We start from the raw sequence: 19,773 nt of genomic DNA, 5'->3' as shown, positions 1-19,773 counted from the left end.
CACCGTGCGTGTGGCCAAGAGATCAGTTCACCCTGGGTGTGGTCAAGAGGTCAGTGCACCATGTTCATGGCCAAGAGGTCAGTTTACCGTGGGCATGACCAAGAGGTCAGTGCAGTGTGGGCGTGGCCAAGAGGTCAGTGCAGTGTGCATGTGGCCAAGAGGTCAGTGCACCGTGGGTGTGGCCAAGAGGTCAGTGCACTGTGGATGAGGCCAAGAGGTCAGTGCATCGTGGGTGTGGCCAAGAGGTCATTACACTGTTCCGCCCACTTGGTTTTGCATGTCCTACCTCCCTCACTGGTGATTGACAGCAATGGTTTGCTGAAGCTTTCTCGGCAGAAAGGTCTCACTACAGGGCAGATAGAGCTGTCCATGTCAGAGCCTCAATACAAGTGATCACTGTGTCATTGTGCAGATCTTCCAGTCATGTGGCACCCCGCGTCCATCCCGAACCAAACGGTCCCCTCATCAAGAGCCAAGGAGGACGTTTCATATGTACAGCAACGAGGAGAAGCCCACCTCAGCGGCCGGCACCAACATTGACAGGCTGGTGAGAACAGATGGGTCAGCCATAACCGTCCATTATCTGCCCTTTGTGCTCCTTTATGTGACCATTTTCTTCTGTCTAGGTGTCAGACGTGGTCTCCAAACTCCGACAGCTGCGCGGCCTCTGGAAACTTCTCCCTCTGTCTCTGTGTTCAGATCACCGGGTCTCTGCCGGCCTCAGCAACCAGGACCGGTGCTGGAATGGACAGACCCGAGGAAGGTGAGCGAAGGCCAGTGCCGTGGATAAATGGCAAATCTGAGATTTAATTTTTTTTTTTCCTTATGGGATAAATAATTTTATATTTTGATAGATTAGAATTTTATGTAAGCTGTGATACCAACTATCCTGATTTGACCACCCAACTATGGGCGGCATGAATCCGAGCGTGGCATAATTGCAGCCACAGATATTCGCCCTGATATAATATATCTGTTTCCTGTCATTCCTCTGTTGTTTATCATGGAAATGTATGAATAAATTGACAACTGGGCGTCCTTATGTGGGATTCACCTCCCAATAATACGGACCCACCCCTGTGGCAAGAGGAATGGTAACACCTGGTTGTCAATTTACATCTTCCATTTCTAGGTTTTAACAAAGGATGCTCCAGTGTATGAACCGTGTACACCGCTTCTGGGCTCCCCCTGGTAGTTACTGTACATCGCCCAAGGGGTTAACCCCGGGGCTATTACCTCCTCTTTAGCCCTGCAGATCCAGTGCTCCTGTGGCCGCAGCGGTCACATGCCGTACAACCGACATCACCGCTCAGCGATGGGAACCATGATGCCAATAGTGCAACATGTGAGCGCTGCAGTGAAAAGCCTAAAAACCCCCGAACAAAAGAAAGTTGTATAAACACTTGATTTCTATAGCGGAGGGGGATCCACTGTATCAAAAAGTTAAATATTTATAATTTTCTTAAACTACTTTTTATTCTAACATTTCTCTTCTCTTTATTGTGATTCCTCAGGTATCTCCCACAGGTAACAGGTGATGGCGTTGTCAATCAGATCAATAACCCGGAGGTGGAGTTACCAATGTCACCCCCCGACCCTAGGACCCGTCAGCTGGGGCTGCAGCTTCGTGTGGTGAGGAGCAAACTGAGGGCGGCATACAGCGGGAAGGACAGCGAGACACAGGAGCCCTGTAAGTGTTACCCTCCGTATGTCAGACCCCACTATGTGACGTCATGTATCATCTGTAGTGTACTTATATATACTGTGTGTAGTATACTGATATAACATAATATACTGTGTGTAGTACACTGATATACAGTGTGTCCAACCATATCCTGTCCACCTCCATTAACTTGAGAACGGCGGCAGCTATAGGTATAGAAGTGGTGTCTAGGTATAGTAAAGTAGCCATGCGCTACGCAATGAAACCACCTATAGCGCCACCTGGTGGAAAACAACGGAGTTAACATTTTTATCTTGAAAACGGAACAAGACAGAGAAAAAAAGTGAATTGCAAAATTGTAGGGCATCATCAATTCAATACGAATTGACACCTTGCATACAGAAATGCTATGATTAGAACGTGTAAAACTCACAAGGCTGCGGACGTGAAACGATACCTCATGGAGACCTTCTTACAAGTCATTGGGTATGGTGGCTGCGTGGACTGGCCTCCACGCTCACCTGACCTGACCCCATTGGACTTCTTTCTGTGAGGTCACATCAAACAGCAGGTGTATGCGACCCCTCCACCAACATTGCAGGACCTACGACCACGTATCACAGATGCTTGTGCAAACGTGTCACCCACCATATTGCACAACGTGCAGCAAGATACAGTATGCTGTGCAGAGTCCAGAGAGCATTGCAGCTGACGGGGGCCACTTTGAGCATCAAAGTTAAATTAGTGCCATATGCGTGACCAGCATTCAATGTTTTGGGTGGGTTATGGGTTTCATACCCTAGCATTTCTGTATGCAAGGTGTTGATTCGTATTGAATTGATGATGCCCTACAACTTTGTAATTCACTTTTTTCTCTATATCGTTCCGTTTTCGAGATAAAAATGCTAACTCCGTTGTTTTCCACCAGGTGGCGCTATAGGTGGTTTCATTGCGTAGCGCATGGCTAATTTACTATACCTAGACACCACTTCTATGCCTATAGCTGCCACCGTTCTCAAGTTAATGGCGGTGGACAGGATATGGGTGGACACACTGTATACTGTATGTGAGGGGGTAACAAAAGAAGAAATAAGTGAGAGTTTCATACTTACCGAGACTTGGTGTCATGGCGGCACATTGCTTCCGGGTCGCGCATTCACTTCCTGTACTGTCTATCCCATACACACAGCTTTCCGTGTTTTCCCCGCCCACCGGCCGTCCTCTCAACTGTGATTGGTTCCAGGCTAATGCGCCCCCAGTCTGTGACAGTAATCGCTTATCGCGGCTCAGTAATAGGCTACATTCAGAGATGCCAGTCTTCTCTATGGCTGCTCGCTCTGACATGTAGCAGAGCTGGATGTATCGCCGTGGGACATCGTGTGGATTACACCAGAGCTGGAGGGCTGTGTTTCGGCTTAATAAAGTGGTGAAGGAGGGCGCGTTATGTACTTTATTCCAATAATAATAATAATAATAAAGGATTTCTCTGTGTGTGATTTATTTACTGTTATTTACAGGTTTGTGTGATGTAGGTATCTGATAGATGCCTGTGCCATCACAAACCTAGGGTTTAGTAGCAGCTGTGCGCTGCTATTAACCTCTTATTACCCCGATTGGCACCGCACCCGGCCAACGGGAAGAGCCGGTAATGTACCAGGATTGTCATATCTAATAGATGCAGCAATACCGGCAGCTGTCGGCTGAGAATATACCAGCCCCCAGCCGGCGATATCATGGCTGGGGATGAAAATTAGGGGGGACCGCACGTTGTTTTTTTTTTAATTATTTATTTAAGTAAAAAAAAAAAAAAAGCTGGAGTCACACTTGCGAGGGATACATTGCTTTCCCCGCCCACCGGCCGTCCTGGCGCCTGTGATTGGTTGCACTCAGCTGACACGCTGACACTCAGGATGGGGGTGTGTCTAACTGCAACCAATTACATGCGGTGGGCGGGCAAAGTAGTGAATATTAAATTGTCGGCTCTGGAAGGGAAAAGCGTGATCCGGAAGGAGTTTGCCGCCATGACACTGCTTGGTGTGTATACCGCGCGCTCCTACCCCCCTATCCCCCTATCCCCTCCACAAACGTTTTTAATCTCTGGATTCCGGTCCCCATTGACTTATATGGGCACCGGATTCCGGAGCGGATCGGACTCTTTTTGAAATCTGGCAGTGATCCACCGGTCCCGGTTTTTGGGGCGTTCGATTAGCTCTAATAGTAGAGTGTCAGTCTTTGCTGATGACACCAAACTATGTAGGATATTAAAAACTGACCTTGATAGTACAATATTACAAAACGATCTGGATAAGATGTCAGAATGGGCAGATACTTGGCAAATGAGATTTAATGTTGATAAATGTAAAGTAATGCACCTAGGACGGAGTAATCCTATAACTGCGTATACATTAAATGGAAGTAAACTCGGGTCTACAGAACAGGAGCAGGACTTGGGTATTCTCATTACAAATAAGCTGAGCAGCAGCACTCAATGTCAGGCAGCAGCTGCTAAAGCAAACAAGATTCTAGGGTGTATAAAAAGAGAGATTAGATCCCGTGATCCCAACGTATTTTCTTTGTCGCTCCATTGGGAGACCCAGACAATTGGGTGTATAGGCTATGCCTCCGGAGGCCGCACAAAGTATTACACTTAAAAGTGTTAAGCCCCTCCCCTTCTGCCTATACACCCCCCGTGCTCCCACAGGCTCCTCAGTTTTTTGCTTTGTGCGAAGGAGGTCAGACACGCACGCACAGCTCCACAGATTGGTCAGCAGCAGCTGCTGACTATATCGGATGGAAGAAAAGTGGGCCCATATAGGGCCCCCAGCATGCTCCCTTCTCACCCCACTCTTGTCGGCGGTGTAGTTAAGGTTGAGGTATCCATTGCGGGTACGGAGGCTGGAGCCCACATGCTGCTTTCCTTCCCCATCCCCCTCAGGGCTCTGGTGAAGTGGGATCCTATCGGTCTCCAGGCACTGAGACCGTGCTTCATCCACAACTCCTGGGAGACTGCTGGATAGGAGCCGGGTATCGTTCAGGGACATGGCCCTGCTACTTGGAGGTACTCTGTGTCCCCGTGGGGACCGCGCACAGCAACACTCCAGCATTGCTGGGTGTGCTAGTGCACCGGGGACCGCGGCGCTGACCGGGTTAATATGTGCCATTACACACTCAGCGCTGCTGAGTGTGTTTATGTATAGGGACTGCCGCACTAACCGCCGCTGCCAGGGAAACACTGCGGCGCGGCTGGGACTTGTAGTGCGCCGGGGACTTTCGCGCCGGCCGCGCTTTTACGGCGGCCGCGTTTATTACTAGAGTCCCCGGCTTTTTGCGGCCTAGTTTCCTTTCCTCCCGCCCACAGCCCTGACAGGCAGGGGAAGGGCGGGACGCTGCACAGAACGAGCAGCACTGAGGGCTGGAGCATGCTTTGCATACTCCACTCCCCTCACTGTGCACAGTGCGGGCACCAGTTCCCGCTCTTTCTGGGTCACGCCCACGGCTCCCTCCTCTCCTCAGGACGCCGGCAGCCATTCCTGTCAGCTCCTTGGACGCTACAGAGGGGGACAAAGTCTGGGAGACTCAGGCAGGGACTCTGGTGGCCTCACAACCGCTTTAAGCGGGTGGTAAGCAGCACCTGTGGTGCTAGCCCCATTGTGCAGTAGTGTAACATTATATGTTTATGGTATACACATTTTACACTGTATGGTGCACAGTTGATTTCTGGCTATATACCCTATTGTGTTACTCAGGGAAGATAATGCGCCCACGAAAGGCAGGGGTGCCAAAACACAGGCTTATTATGCTGCCTGCGCCTCATGTATGACCCCGCTACCGGCAGGTTCCACTGACCCTCATTGTGTGCACTGTTCGGCCCCTGTGGCACTTACTCAGCTAGAGCCTCTGCTAAGGGGGGCCCAGGGGGAGCCACCTGCTGACACTGTTCAGGTGACGGGGACAGAGTTTGCAAAACTCTCTGAGACTATGGCTAAGATACTAGAAGCCTTGCAGTCCAGGCCGGTATCTCAGCACAGGGACTCTGTTGAATCTTTGTCCCCTGGCCCACCTCAGTTGGACCAACAATGTCCTCCCGGGGTATCTCATGGATCCCAGGCTGAGGGTTCTGACACAGACCCCGGCCCCAGACCGACTAAGCAAGCTCGCTTGACAATTCCCTTGACATCCTCATATTGTTCAGGGTCTCAGCTGGGGGAATCTCTAGTTGATGATGCGGACACAGCTGATCAGGATTCTGATCCTGAGGCCGCTCTCAATCTTGATACTCCGGACGGGGACGCCATAGTGAACGACCTTATTGCGTCCATCAATCGTATGTTGGATATTTCTCCCTCAGCTCCTCCGGTGGAGGAGTCAGCTTCACAGCAGGAGAAATTCCGTTTCAGGTTTCCCAAGCGTACACAGAGTATGTTTCTGGACCACTCTGATTTCAGAGAGGCAGTCCAGAATCACCATGCTTGTCCAGATAAGCGTTTTTCTAAGCACCTTAAGGATACACGTTATCCCTTTCCCCCTGACGTGGTCAAAAGTTGGGCTCAGTGTCCCAAAGTGGATCCTCCAATCTCCAGACTGGCAGCTAGATCCATACTTGCAGTGGAAGACGGGACTTCACTCAAAGATGCCACTGACAGGCAGATGGAGCTCTGGTTGAAATCCATCTATGAAGCTATCGGCGCTTCTTTTGCCCCAGCATTCGCAGCCGTATGGGCGCTGCAAGCTATCTCAGCAGGTCAAGCGCAAATCGACGCAGCCACACGCACGTCCGCGCCACAGGTGGCGTCCATAACCACACAGACTTCGGCATTTGCGTCTTACGCTATTAATGCTGTTCTGGACTCTGCGAGCCGTACGGCGGTTGCAGCCGCCAATTCGGTGGTACTCCGCAGGGCCTTGTGGCTACGGGAATGGAAGGCAGATTCTGCTTCCAAAAAAGCGCTTAACCAGTTTGCCAATTTCTGCCAACCGATTGTTTGGCGAGCGTTTGGATGAAATCATCAAACAATCCAAGGGAAAGGATACATCCTTACCCCAGCCCAAACCGAAAATACCCCAACAGAGGAGGGGGCAGTCGAGTTTTCGGTCCTTTCGGGGCGCGGGCAGGTCCCAATTCTCCTCGTCCACAAGGCCTCAGAAAGATCAAAGGAACTCTGATGCATGGCGGTCTAAGTCACGTCCTAAAAAGGCCACCGGAGGTGCCGCTACCAAAGCGGCTTCCTCATGACTTTCGGCCTCCCCACTCCGCATCTTCGGTCGGTGGCAGGCTCTCCCGCTTTTGCGACACCTGGCTGCCACGGGTAAAATACCGTTGGGTGAGAGACATTCTGTCTCACGGTTACAAGATAGAGTTCACCTCTCGTCCCCCGACTCGATTCTTCAGGTCATCCCCGCCTCCCGAGCGAGCCGAGGCTCTTCTGCAGGCGCTGGGCACTCTGAAGGCAGAAGGAGTGGTGGTCCCTGTTCCTATTCAGCAACAGGGTCACGGTTTTTACTCCAACTCGTTTGTGGTCCCAAAGAAGGACGGGTCTTTCCGTCCTGTCCTGGACCTGAAACTTCTCAACAAACACGTAAGGACCAGGCGGTTCCGGATGGAATCCCTCCGCTCCGTCATCGCCTCAATGTCCCAAGGAGATTTCCTTGCATCGATCGATATCAAGGATGCATATCTCCACGTACCGATTGCTCCAGAGCACCAGCGCTTCTTGCGCTTCGCCATAGAAAACGAACACCTGCAGTTCGTGGCACTGCCGTTCGGCCTGGCAACAGCCCCACGGGTTTTCACCAAGGTGATGGCTACTGTAGTAGCGGTCCTCCACTCTCAGGGTCACTCGGTGATCCCGTACTTGGACGATCTGTTGATCAAGGCACCCTCTCTAGAGGCATGCCAACACAGCCTCGACGCTACCCTGGAGACTCTCCAGAGTTTCGGGTGGATCATCAATTTTCCAAAGTCAAATCTGACACCGGCCCAATCGCTGACATATCTTGGCATGGAGTTTCATACCCTCTCAGCGATAGTGAAGCTTCCACTGATCAAGCAGCGGTCACTACAGACAGGGGTACAATCTCTCCTTCAAGGCCAGTCACACCCCTTGAGGCGCCTCATGCACTTCCTGGGGAAGATGGTGGCCGAAATGGAGGCAGTTCCGTTCGCGCAGTTTCACCTGCGTCCACTTCAATGGGACATCCTACGCAAATGGGACAGGAAGCCGACGTCCCTCGACAGGAACGTCTCCCTCTCTCAGGCGACCAAAGCTTCCCTTCGGTGGTGGCTTCTTCCCACTTCATTATCGAAGGGGAAATCCTTCCTACCCCCATCCTGGGAGGTGGTCACGACGGACGCGAGTCTGTCAGGGTGGGGAGCGGTTTTTCTCCACCACAGGGCTCAGGGTACGTGGACCCAGCAAGAGTCCTCGCTTCAGATCAATGTTCTGGAAATACGGGCAGTGTATCTTGCCCTGAAGGCGTTCCAGCAGTGGCTGGAAAGCAAGCAGATCAGAATTCAGTCGGACAATTCCACAGCGGTGGCAATCATCAATCACCAAGGCGGCACACGCAGTCGGCAAGCCTTCCAGGAAGTCCGGTGGATTTTGATGTGGGTGGAAGCCACGGCCTCCACCATCTCTGCAGTTCACATTCCAGGCGTGGAAAACTGGGAAGCAGACTATCTCAGTCGCCAGGGCATGGACGCAGGGGAATGGTCCCTTCACCCGGACGTGTTTCAGGAGATCTGTTGCCGCTGGGGGGTGCCGGACGTCGACCTCATGGCGTCCCGGCACAACAACAAGGTACCGGTGTTCATGGCACGGTCTCAAGATCCCAGAGCTCTGGCGGCAGACGCCTTAGTTCAGGATTGGTCGCAGTTTCAGCTCCCTTATGTGTTTCCTCCGCTGGCACTGTTGCCCAGAGTGTTACGCAAGATCAGGGCCAACTGCCGCCGCGTCATCCTCGTCGCTCCAGACTGGCCGAGGCGGTTGTGGTACCCGGATCTGTGGCATCTCACGGTCGGCCAACCGTGGGCACTACCAGACCGACCAGACTTGCTGTCTCAAGGGCCGTTTTTCCATCTGAATTCTGCGGCCCTCAACCTGACTGTGTGGCCATTGAGTCCTGGATCCTAGCGTCTTCAGGGTTATCTCAAGACGTCATTGCCACTATGAGACAGGCTAGGAAACCAACGTCCGCCAAGATCTACCACAGGACGTGGAAAATTTCCTGTCGTGGTGCTCTGCTCAGGGTTTTTCTCCCTGGCCTTTTGCCTTGCCCACTTTTCTGTCCTTCCTTCAATCTGGACTGGAAAAGGGTTTGTCGCTCGGCTCTCTTAAGGGACAAGTCTCAGCGCTCTCTGTGTTTTTCCAGAAGCACCTAGCCAGACTTCCACAGGTACGCACGTTCCTGCAGGGGGTTTGTCACATCGTTCCTCCTTACAAGCGGCCGTTAGAACCCTGGGATCTGAACAGGGTGCTGCTGGTTTTTCAGAAACCACCATTCGAGCCAATGAGAGATATTTCTCTCTCATGCCTTTCGCAGAAAGTGGTTTTTCTAGTAGCAGTCACTTCACTTCGGAGAGTGTCTGAGCTAGCAGCGCTGTCATGCAAAGCCCCTTTCCTGGTTTTTCACCAGGACAAGGTGGTTCTGCGTCCGGTTCCGGAATTTCTCCCTAAGGTGGTATCCCCCTTTCATCTCAATCAGGATATCTCCTTACCTTCTTTTTGTCCGCATCCAGTTCACCAATGTGAAAAGGATTTGCACTTGTTAGATCTGGTGAGAGCACTCAGACTCTACATTTCTCGTACGGCGCCCCTGCGCCGCTCGGATGCACTCTTTGTCCTTGTCGCTGGCCAGCGTAAAGGGTCACAGGCTTCCAAATCAACCTTGGCTCGGTGGATCAAGGAGCCAATTCTCGAAGCCTACCGTTCGGCTGGGCTTCCGGTTCCCTCAGGGCTGAAGGCCCATTCTACCAGAGCCGTGGGCGCGTCTTGGGCTTTGAGGCACCAGGCTACGGCTCAGCAGGTGTGTCAGGCGGCTACCTGGTCGAGCCTGCACACTTTCACGAAACACTATCAGGTGCATACCTATGCTTCGGCGGATGCCAGCCTAGGTAGACGAGTCCTTCAGGCGGCGGTTGCCCACCTGTAGGAAGAGGCCGTTTTACGGCTCTCTTACAAGGTATTATTTTACCCACCCAGGGACTGCTTTTGGACGTCCCAATTGTCTGGGTCTCCCAATGGAGCGACAAAGAAGAAGGGAATTTTGTTTACTTACCGTAAATTCCTTTTCTTCTAGCTCCAATTGGGAGACCCAGCGCCCGCCCCTGTTTTTTTGTGTACACATGTTGTTCATGTTGAATGGTTTCAGTTCTCCGATATTCCTTCGGATTGAAGTTACTTTAAACCAGTTTTTAATTCTTTTCCTCCTTCTTGCTTTTGCACCAAAACTGAGGAGCCCGTGGGAGCACGGGGGGTGTATAGGCAGAAGGGGAGGGGCTTAACACTTTTAAGTGTAATACTTTGTGCGGCCTCCGGAGGCATAGCCTATACACCCAATTGTCTGGGTCTCCCAATTGGAGCTAGAAGAAAAGGAATTTACGGTAAGTAAACAAAATTCCCTTCGTTACCCCTCTATAAATCACTTGTAAGGCCACATCTGGAATATGGGGTCCAGTTTTGGGCTCCACATTTTAAAAAGGATATTCAGAAGTTAGAGTCAGTTCAAAGGCGTGCAACTAGACTATTACAAGGAATGGAGGCCGCCCGTATTGTGAGAGGTCGGAAAAGACGTCTCAGAGGAGATCTCATTTATATGTATAAATACATGTGTGGTCAATATAAAGGACTGGCTCATGACTTATTCCTTCCAAAGACAATACTAAGGACCAGGGGGCACTCACTGCGAGTGGAAGAAAAGCGATTCCGACAGCTAAATAGGAAAGATACTATAACACCATTTGTATCGGGGCTGGATGATTTCCTCAGTGCATACAACGTTGTCGGTTATAAATTATTTAGGGACAAAATATACAATATAATTGTTGGAGGAAGGATGACCGAGATGGACTGGGAGCTTTTTTCAACCTATGTAACTATATATAATTATAAAATAGACCAGAAAGATGAACAACGAATGAGAACATAGTGCCATAAAATGGGAAAACTGAATTGCAAAGGTACGAAGAATATAGTGTGTTAACATGTCTAAAAATGTTATTGTAGTGTTAAAGGATTAAAAAGATAATACATTAAATAGCTATTCACAATGAGGATACAAGAGCATAGGACGGTATCAATTAGTAAAATTACTATATGGTCAGATGTAAATAAAATTCCTTCTAAATTAATACCACATAGTGACCTCTAGATGGCATTACAATTGTACAAAACATTACAGATAAATGATACATAATCATGTGCCAAGGTAAAGTGTACAAAAGAGGTAACATACCATTCATCTCCTGTCCCACTCTACCGTTCAGCTCCCGTCCCACTCTACCGTTCAGCTCCCGTCCCACTCTACCGTTCAGCCCCCGTCCCACTCTACCGTTCAGCCCCCGTCCAACTCTACCGTTCAGCCCCCGTCCCACTCTACCGTTCAGCCCCCGTCCCACTCTACCGTTTAGCCCCCGTCCCACTCTACCATTCATCTCCTGTCCCACTCTACCATTCAGCTCCCGTCCCACTCTACCGTTCAGCTCCCGTCCCACTCTACCGTTCAGCCCCCGTCCCACTCTACCGTTCAGCCCCCGTCCCACTCTACCGTTCAGCCCCCGTCCCACTCTACCGTTCAGCCTCCATCCGTCTCTACCGTTCAGCCCCCGTCCCACTCTACCGTTCAGCCCCCGTCCCACTCTACCGTTCAGCCCCCGTCCCACTCTATTGTTCAGCACCCGTCCCACTCTACCGTTCAGCCCCTGTCCCACTCTACCGTTCAGCTCCTGTCCCACTCTACCGTTCAGCTCCCGTCCCACTCTACTGTTCAGCTCCCGTCCCACTCTACTGTTCAGCTCCCGTCCCACTCTACTGTTCAGCTCCCATCCCACTCTGCCATTCATCTCCTGTCCCACTCTGCCATTCATCTCCTGTCCCACTCTACCGTTCAGCTCCTGTCCCACTCTACCGTTCAGCTCCCGTCCCACTCTACCATTCATCTCCTGTCCCACTCTACCGTTCAGCTCCCGTCCCACTCTACCGTTCAGCTCCCGTCCCACTCTACCGTTCAGCCCCCGTCCCACTCTACCGTTCAGCCCCCGTCCCACTCTACCGTTCAGCCCCCGTCCCACTCTACCGTTCAGCCCCCATCCCACTCTACCGTTCAGCCCCCGTCCCACTCTACCGTTCAGCCCCCGTCCCACTCTACCGTTCAGCCCCCGTCCCACTCTATTGTTCAGCCCCGTCCCACTCTACCGTTCAGCCCCTGTCCCACTCTACCGTTCAGCTCCTGTCCCACTCTACCGTTCAGCTCCCGTCCCACTCTACTGTTCAGCTCCCGTCCCACTCTACTGTTCAGCTCCCGTCCCACTCTACTGTTCAGCTCCCATCCCACTCTGCCATTCATCTCCTGTCCCACTCTGCCATTCATCTCCTGTCCCACTCTACCGTTCAGCCCCTGCCCAACTCTGCCGTTCAGCCCCCCACCCACTCCGCTGCTTACACCATCGCCGATCACCCCCCCCTTCCCACGTGTGCTCACCTCGGGCCTCCGTCCGTTGCTCGTACTGTGATCGCTGACATGACAGGCTGCCGGGGGGCAGGTCTGAGGTGAGTGCATGCGGCTGCAAGAGATAATCTGCCTCCTGAGCGGCACTGCACTACGGACCACCCCTCCTCACCGCATGTCATCTCGGACCTCCAATCCCAGTCGGCAGCACAGTATATGGGGGTGTGGGATACAGTGAGGCATAAGGAGGGAGACAGCCAGCAGCGAGGTATAGGGAGGGAGACAGCCAGCAGCGGGACCTAGGGAGGGAGACAGCCAGCAGCGGGACCTAGGGAGGGAGACAGCCAGCAGCGGGGCATAGGGAGGGAGACAGCCAGCAGCGGGACCTAGGGAGGGAGACAGCCAGCAGCGGGACCTAGGGAGGGAGACAGCCAGCAGCGGGGCCTAGGGAGGGAGACAGCCAGCAGCGGGGCCTAGGGAGGGAGACAGCCAGCAGCGGGGCCTAGGGAGGGAGACAGCCAGCAGCGGGGCCTAGGGAGGGAGACAGCCAGCAGCGGGGCCTAGGGAGGGAGACAGCCAGCATCGGGGCCTAGGGAGGGAGACAGCCAGCAGCGGGGCATAGGGAGGGAGACAGCCAGCAGCGGGGCATAGGGATACAGTGGAGCACTATGCAGCTGTCCTCGGTGACACTTTAGGCTGCTTTCACACTTCCGTTAATTTGCCTCAGTCACAATCCGTTGCTTTTGCAAACAACGGAATCAGTTGTTTCCACATAGACTTACTACTGACGGATCACGACTGATGGCCCTGTATTGCATCTGCCGAGCAACTGATCAGTCGTGGAATGACTGAGCGGACAGCGGAAGCAACTGACACTGTATTATAATGACTTTGTGGCCAACAACAAAATGGCTCTGCACTGTGATCCTAAACTTCATTGTCCCTTATCCTGTTGGAAACAGGAGAGCAGACTCCGCCCACTTTTACTGCAGCTGTAATGTGAGCTGTTTCTATAGTACTCCTTCTGCAGGATTTCAGCAGCTGCTCCCCCTAGTGTTTAAGAGTGGAAAACATGAAACTTTTTTTTTTTTTTTATTTTTTCTGAATTAAAAACAATATTATTTAAACATAAGATTAAAACTTTAATACTTTATATTTTTTCAGTTATTGAAATTTTTTTTTTTTTATGACACCTTCCCTTTAAATGTACATTATTGGGATTTTCTGTAATATACCAACACAAAGCAGCAAGTGTTTGTGAAATGTAAAGAAAGTGATAGTTTTCTAATTATTTAAAAAATCTATATCTGAAAATTGTGCTGTGCATTTGTATTCAGCCCCCTAAGTCAGTACTTTGTAGGACCACCTTTCGCTGCAGTTACCGCTGCAGTCTTTTGGGGTCTCACTAAGGGAGACTGCATGGAGACGTCTTGTGATCAGCAATTTTCACTGGGCCGCTCACACACAGGAATGTGCTCTGATCTAAAGCCTCCATTGCAGCTCTTCAGGATGTTTAGGGTCGTTGTCCTGCTGGAAGGTGAATCTGCGCCCCAGGCTCAGGTCTTTTGCAGCCTCTAACAGGTTTTCCTCCAGGATTGCTCTATATATCATTCCATCCATCTTCCCATCACCTCTGACCAGCTTCCCTGTTCCTGCTGAAGAGAAACCTCTCCACATCAGGATGCTGCCTCCACCATGTGTGATGGTGGGGATGGTGTTTTCAGGGTGATGGGCAGGATTCGTTTTCCACCACACAAAGCGTTTTGCATTTAGCTCAAGAAGTTGTCCTTTGGTCTCATCTGATCAGAGCACCTTCTTCCACTGATCGCTGTGTCTTCTCCATGGCTTTATTCAAGCTGCGAACAGGACGTCTTATGGCTTATTGCTTTTAAAAATTTCTTTCTTGCCACTCTTGCATAAAGGGCAGATTTGCGGATGATACGACTAATAGTCGTCCTGTGGACAGATTCTCCTCCCTGTGATCTCTGCAGGTCCTCCAGTGACCATGGGCCTCTTGGCTGCTTCTCTCATCAGTCCTCTCCTTCTTGGGATGTCGGTTTAGGTGGACGCCATGTCTTGGTAGATTCGCAGTTGTGCCTTACTTCTTCCATTTTTGGATGATGGATTGAACAGTGCTCCATTACAGTAGATGTTAAGAGCTGGGACTAATTTTTTAGAATCTACCCTGCTTTACACTTTTCCACCACTTTATCCCTGACCTGTCTGGTGTGTTCCTTGGTTTTCATGATGATGTTTGATCCCTAATGTTCTCTACAAACCTCTGAGGTCTTCACAGAACAGCTGTAGTTATACTGAGAATAAATTACACACAGGTGGACTCAATTTACTATTTATGTGACTTCTGGAGGAAATTGGTCACTCAGGATTTTATTTAGAGGTGTCAGATTACAGGGGTTGAATACTAATGCACATCACAATTTTCAGATTTATATTTTTAAAATATTTAGAAAACCATGTGTAATGTCCTTCACACTTTAGTGTTGGTATATCACATAAAATCCATGAAAAAAATGTGGAAAGTTAATGGGGTATGAATACTTTTCATGGCGCTGTATACTATATGTATTATGCTGTAATATACCGTAACCTTTTTCTGTTTTACTTTTTCTCTGTACAGATGATGAAGGCAGCGGTGGGTCAGGCGAAGGGGATCCAGTAACAGAGAAACCGACTATCAAAGTGCAAGGAGGCGGCGGAGAAAGAAAGGAGCGACCTGGCAAAGAGAAGACGAAGGGTGCAGGCGGCAGAGGGAAGGGCGGTAGGAGGGGTGGGAACAGGTACAAAGATGGGGCCGGACTGCCTGGCTCTTCCTCCTATGTCATCACTCTCATAGCTGTAATTTCAGGACTCTTAGTAACGGTGTGATTGCAGATATCTGGGTTCTGGCCGGAGCTTCCATGAGATCGAGAACTACAACTTACCGGGGTGTCAGGTTTTCTGTACATAAGCGCCGGGCTACACGACCTCGCTGGCTGCAACACCCAGCACACTATGGCACCGACATCACACCATAACCATTGATCAGCAATTTTACATAACTACGACAAGCAAGGCATCAGAGGTCACATCTGCTCCATTTCTCACTGCTTTGCCTGCTGGTGTCACAGCAGCTCGCACTCACATCCGCAGCCACAGTCACTAATGGTGCTATGTACACCATAATCACAGGGAATGTGGTCGCATTGATCAGAAATTTTACACAAGTATGACAAGCAAGACATCAGAGGTCACATCTGCTCCTTTTCTCACTACTTTGCCTGCTGGTGTCACAGCAGCTCACACTCACATCCGCAGTCACTAATGGAGCCATGTACACCATAATCACAGGGAATGTGTTCGCATTGATCAGCATTTTTACATAACTATGACAAGCAAGATGTCAGAGGTCACATCTGCTCCATTTCTCACTACCTTGCCTGTTGGTGTCACAGCAGCTCGCACTCACATCCGTAGCCACATTCACTAATGGTGCCATCAGCTGAGAACGATGGGTGTCGCAGCCAAAGTGACGCTCCAGCCCCATCATAATGGTTGAACTTTGTATATTGGAAGCGGAGAATTTTCTTATTTTGTGATTCTATTGCTCTCTTTTTTTTTTTTGCTTGCTGTCATTGAATACATCCATGTTTAATATGAAAGGCTAAATCCCTGGACAGACCCAGAATTTCAGATTTGCTACAGTTGTATAGTGTAAGACAATCCTTTGAGAGTCAGTCTGAAACATTTTACCTGCACTCATACAAAGCAGCAATCCATGAGGATGGTGGATTTTTTTTTTCTAGCTGTCAGTGAATGAAAATATTCTTCAATTCTTCCAGGGAGTGAAAATGCATCCAGTGACCCGGGTCCCAACCTCGTAGCTTGCAAATATCTGTTACCGGCCCAGGATTGCAGCCTCTGGATGTGAGCAGCTTGTATTCACTCGCAGCAAGCAGAGCTTGTACATGAGAAAGCTGCTGACGTCACCCAGTGAGATAGAAAACCAGGAAAACATATTTTTTTTCTTCCAATATGATAATGTGAGAATAGGCCTCCTACACTATGTAGACCATTCATTCATTAGACATTGACCCTCCTCTTACTTTCTGGATTCCAGCAAAAATTGTTTTTAATCAAACCGACCTCTTTTTTTAAGACAAATTTTTGTAGCTCTTGTCCGGTTATACGAATGTTAAACGAAACAGTATTTACGAAACGCTGCTAAAACTGTGATTCATTTAAAGGAAATGTACGCGTGAGGGTGGTCCCTTCTCATTTACTGTCTCCTGTAATATCCCTGGTGGGCTAGAGTGGTGTTGCTGCCAATAACTAGAATCCTCGGTGGTTTAGAGTGATTAAGAAAATCTATATACATTCATTTTCCATGGATCCAATATTCTAGGATGATTTATTGAGTACCGTAGTACCTAGTATCCCTGGTGGGCTAGAGTGGTTTTGCAGTCTCTTCCTAAAATCCCCAGTGGTTTAGAGTGATACAAATATCTATATAGATTCATTTTCCATGGATATAATATTCTAGGATGATTTATTTAGTACCTAATATCCCTGGCATATCCCTGGTGGGCTAGAGTGGTTTTTCTGCCAATAACTAGAATCCCCGGTGGTTTAGAGTGATTAGGAAAATCTATATACATTCATTTTCCATGGATCCAATATTCTAGGATGATTTATTGAGTAGTACCTAATATCCCTGGTGGGCTAGAGTGGTTTTGCTGTCTATTACTAAAATCCCCAGTGGTTTAGAGTGATAAAAATATCTATATAGATTCATTTTCCATGGATATAATATTCTAGGAGGATTTATTAGGTAGTACCTAATATCCCTGGTGGTCTAGAGTGGTTTTGCTGCCAAAAACTAGATTTTCCTGGTGGTTTAGAGTGATAAGAAAATCTATATAGATTCATTTTCTATGTATCTTATATTCTTGGATGATTTATTGGGTAGTACCTAATATCCCTGGTGGTGTAGGGTAGTTTAGTGGGTAGTAGCTAGTATCCCTGGTGGGCTAGACTAGGAATTTCTAATAAAATGCAATATTCTTGACAGTATTGGATGATTAGACACCTAATCTATTTGGGTTAGATCTTACAATGTTTATAAATGTAGTATTTAGTATCCCTGGTTGCTTAGAGGGTTTTGCAGTTGCTAACTAATATCTATGGTGCTGTATAGTAGTTTTTCTAATGGGGTTTTCCACCTCTCAGACAACCTCTTCTCTATCCTTTTGTTTTCCCCTTGTAAAATAGCACTTATTGTTACTGCCGTTCCAGCAGTGTGAGCTAGATCTCCTAGGGATTGCATGACATAATGTCATGTGATCCCTGCGGACAATCGGCGCTGGCTTTACTCTTTCCTCCTTTGGACAAATCACACATATCTGAAGGAAGTAAGAACTGCTCTTCTCTCACTTCCTCCAGAGGATGAGAGTGAAGCCAGCGCTGTTTAGTTGCAAGTATCATGTGATATAACAATGTCACATGATCCCCAGGAGATCCGGTGCCGACAGTGCTGGAACGGCCCCGGAGGTGAGTATGAGTGTTATTATTTTACAAGGGGGAAACATAACTATTAAGAAGGTTTGTCCGAGTAGAGGACAACCCCTTTAATACATGATCTGCTTCTTGGTCTTAGATGATTTTTGAAATCCATTATATGTGGTGATGCTGGATGGTTAGGGATCAAAATCTAATACTCTGGGAGGACTAGGGTGATTTAGGGCTTCTTAATGGGTTTCAGTTTTAAAATCTTGTATCCCTGGTGGTCTAGAGTGAGCAAAGTATTAATATTTTTCAAAGTCCTAGGGTGCTTTATGGGTTTTATCTTCTGTCTAGGATAATTAAGAGGTCAAAATCTAATATTCTTGAAGGTCTGGAGGGATTTCATATTTAATATTTATTATCCCTGGTGGTTTAGAGTGGTTTTACTATTAATATTTACTATTCCTGGTGGTCTAGAGTAGGGAATACTATTGAAATTCATTTTACTTGGCAGTTTAGAATGGCAAATGGTCAAAATCTAATTATTCTTGGTGGTCTAGAATGTTTTAGGGCTTTCACATTTAATATTTAAGGGGTTTTATGGTTAATACCTAATATCCCTGGTGGTCTAGGGTGATAAAAGCAGTGCTTAGATTTCTTTTGTCTTGGATTGTTTGGAGTTATTGCCTAATATCCTTGAAGTTTAGGATGGTTTAGTGGGTAATATCTTGTCCTGGTGGTCCAGGGTGATTAGGGGTTAGTATAAAAATATATATTTTTTTGGTTATGTCTGATATTTATGGGTTAAAGTGTAATATTCCAGGTAGTTTAGGGTGATATAATGGCAGAGACATAAAATCTGTGTACAGACATAGACACGTGCACAACTCCTCTACATGAAATCCAGGTCATCATACAGGGATCTGACTAATAGCGGCGAGTCAGACAGGGGAATGGCAATGACTGACAGTCTGGGTGGTTGGGACCCTCTGCCCGACAGCCACAGCTGTATATGGAGGACCCCTTCACTGCTGTGGTCGGGGGACGTAGCAGCGCTTCACATCAGGACCTATGAAATACGAGGGCGCAGGATAAATGTCACATCTGTAATGTATTTACTCCACTTTTACTATTGGACCTTTTTAGCGCCAGTGTTACATTCCATTTTTTATAATGAACATGTTTTGAATGATTTTCTAGTGACGGACGGATTGTAAAGGGGGTTTTCTACTTTTTTTGGTTCAGTAGGCGGATGATGGAGGCGGTGAGAATGTATAGAGGAGGATACACCCCCATGACTCTGATTGCCGGGTGCGGATCAGGCTTCCAAAAGTGGGAAAACCCCTGAATTTTTAGTTTTTTATTTATCTATTTATTGATTGTTTTCTATGGTTGATGTAAATAGATCAATATTGTTTCATTGTGTGCGCGGTAATTTATTAATTCTGTTCAAATTTCTATATATTTTTTAAAAATGCTGGTACGTTATCCAATTTCATTTGATACTTGGACATTTTTCAAATAAAAAATTTCATTTATAAGATATATTTTGTTGTTTTATTTCTATCATACATGTGAGAAAAGCCTGCACAGAAATGATTCATGAAAGCAAATATACCAATTTTCTGAATGGTAAGTACAGCAGCGAGCAAAAGTCACAACAGCTTATTGCAGCGGATTCCTTTTCCTTATTGGAATGTGCACATTGTAGATTCAGACTGAAGGTGGCAAAACCACAAAGGAACACACAGAAGCAAGGAGTAAAGAGACACTTAATGTATGAAATATGCAAAATATGTCTTGGGCCCCTTTACACGTCCATGCAAAAAGCGAACATTTTGCATGGTCCGTTATGAAGTTCCGTGGGCTATTAGTGTGTGTGCGTGTGTGTTCCGTGTGCTATCTGTGTGACAGCCAGATAGCACACGGACTGCATGAACATTTTAAGT

At 48.4% G+C, this 19,773-nt stretch overlaps 1 protein-coding gene across 2 annotated transcripts in view; it reads left to right on the top strand.

Annotated features, from left to right (window-relative positions):
• Positions 1 to 19,331, top strand: part of GPC2 (glypican 2) — a 140,022-nt gene extending 120,691 nt beyond the window's left edge. For both annotated transcript variants that reach the window (XM_075346681.1, XM_075346682.1), the window contains exons 8-11: positions 413 to 547; positions 627 to 763; positions 1,515 to 1,690; positions 14,964 to 19,331. In XM_075346681.1, coding sequence (XP_075202796.1) covers positions 413 to 547; positions 627 to 763; positions 1,515 to 1,690; positions 14,964 to 15,211 — 696 coding nt within the window. In that variant the 3' untranslated portion in view covers positions 15,212 to 19,331. The remainder of the gene's footprint in view (positions 1 to 412; positions 548 to 626; positions 764 to 1,514; positions 1,691 to 14,963) is intronic.
• The last annotated feature ends 442 nt before the right edge of the window (positions 19,332 to 19,773 follow it).

This window comes from Anomaloglossus baeobatrachus, chromosome 4, assembly GCF_048569485.1.
Source record: "Anomaloglossus baeobatrachus isolate aAnoBae1 chromosome 4, aAnoBae1.hap1, whole genome shotgun sequence".
Classification (NCBI taxonomy): domain Eukaryota; kingdom Metazoa; phylum Chordata; class Amphibia; order Anura; family Aromobatidae; genus Anomaloglossus; species Anomaloglossus baeobatrachus.
This window is presented reverse-complemented; position numbering and strand designations above follow the sequence as displayed.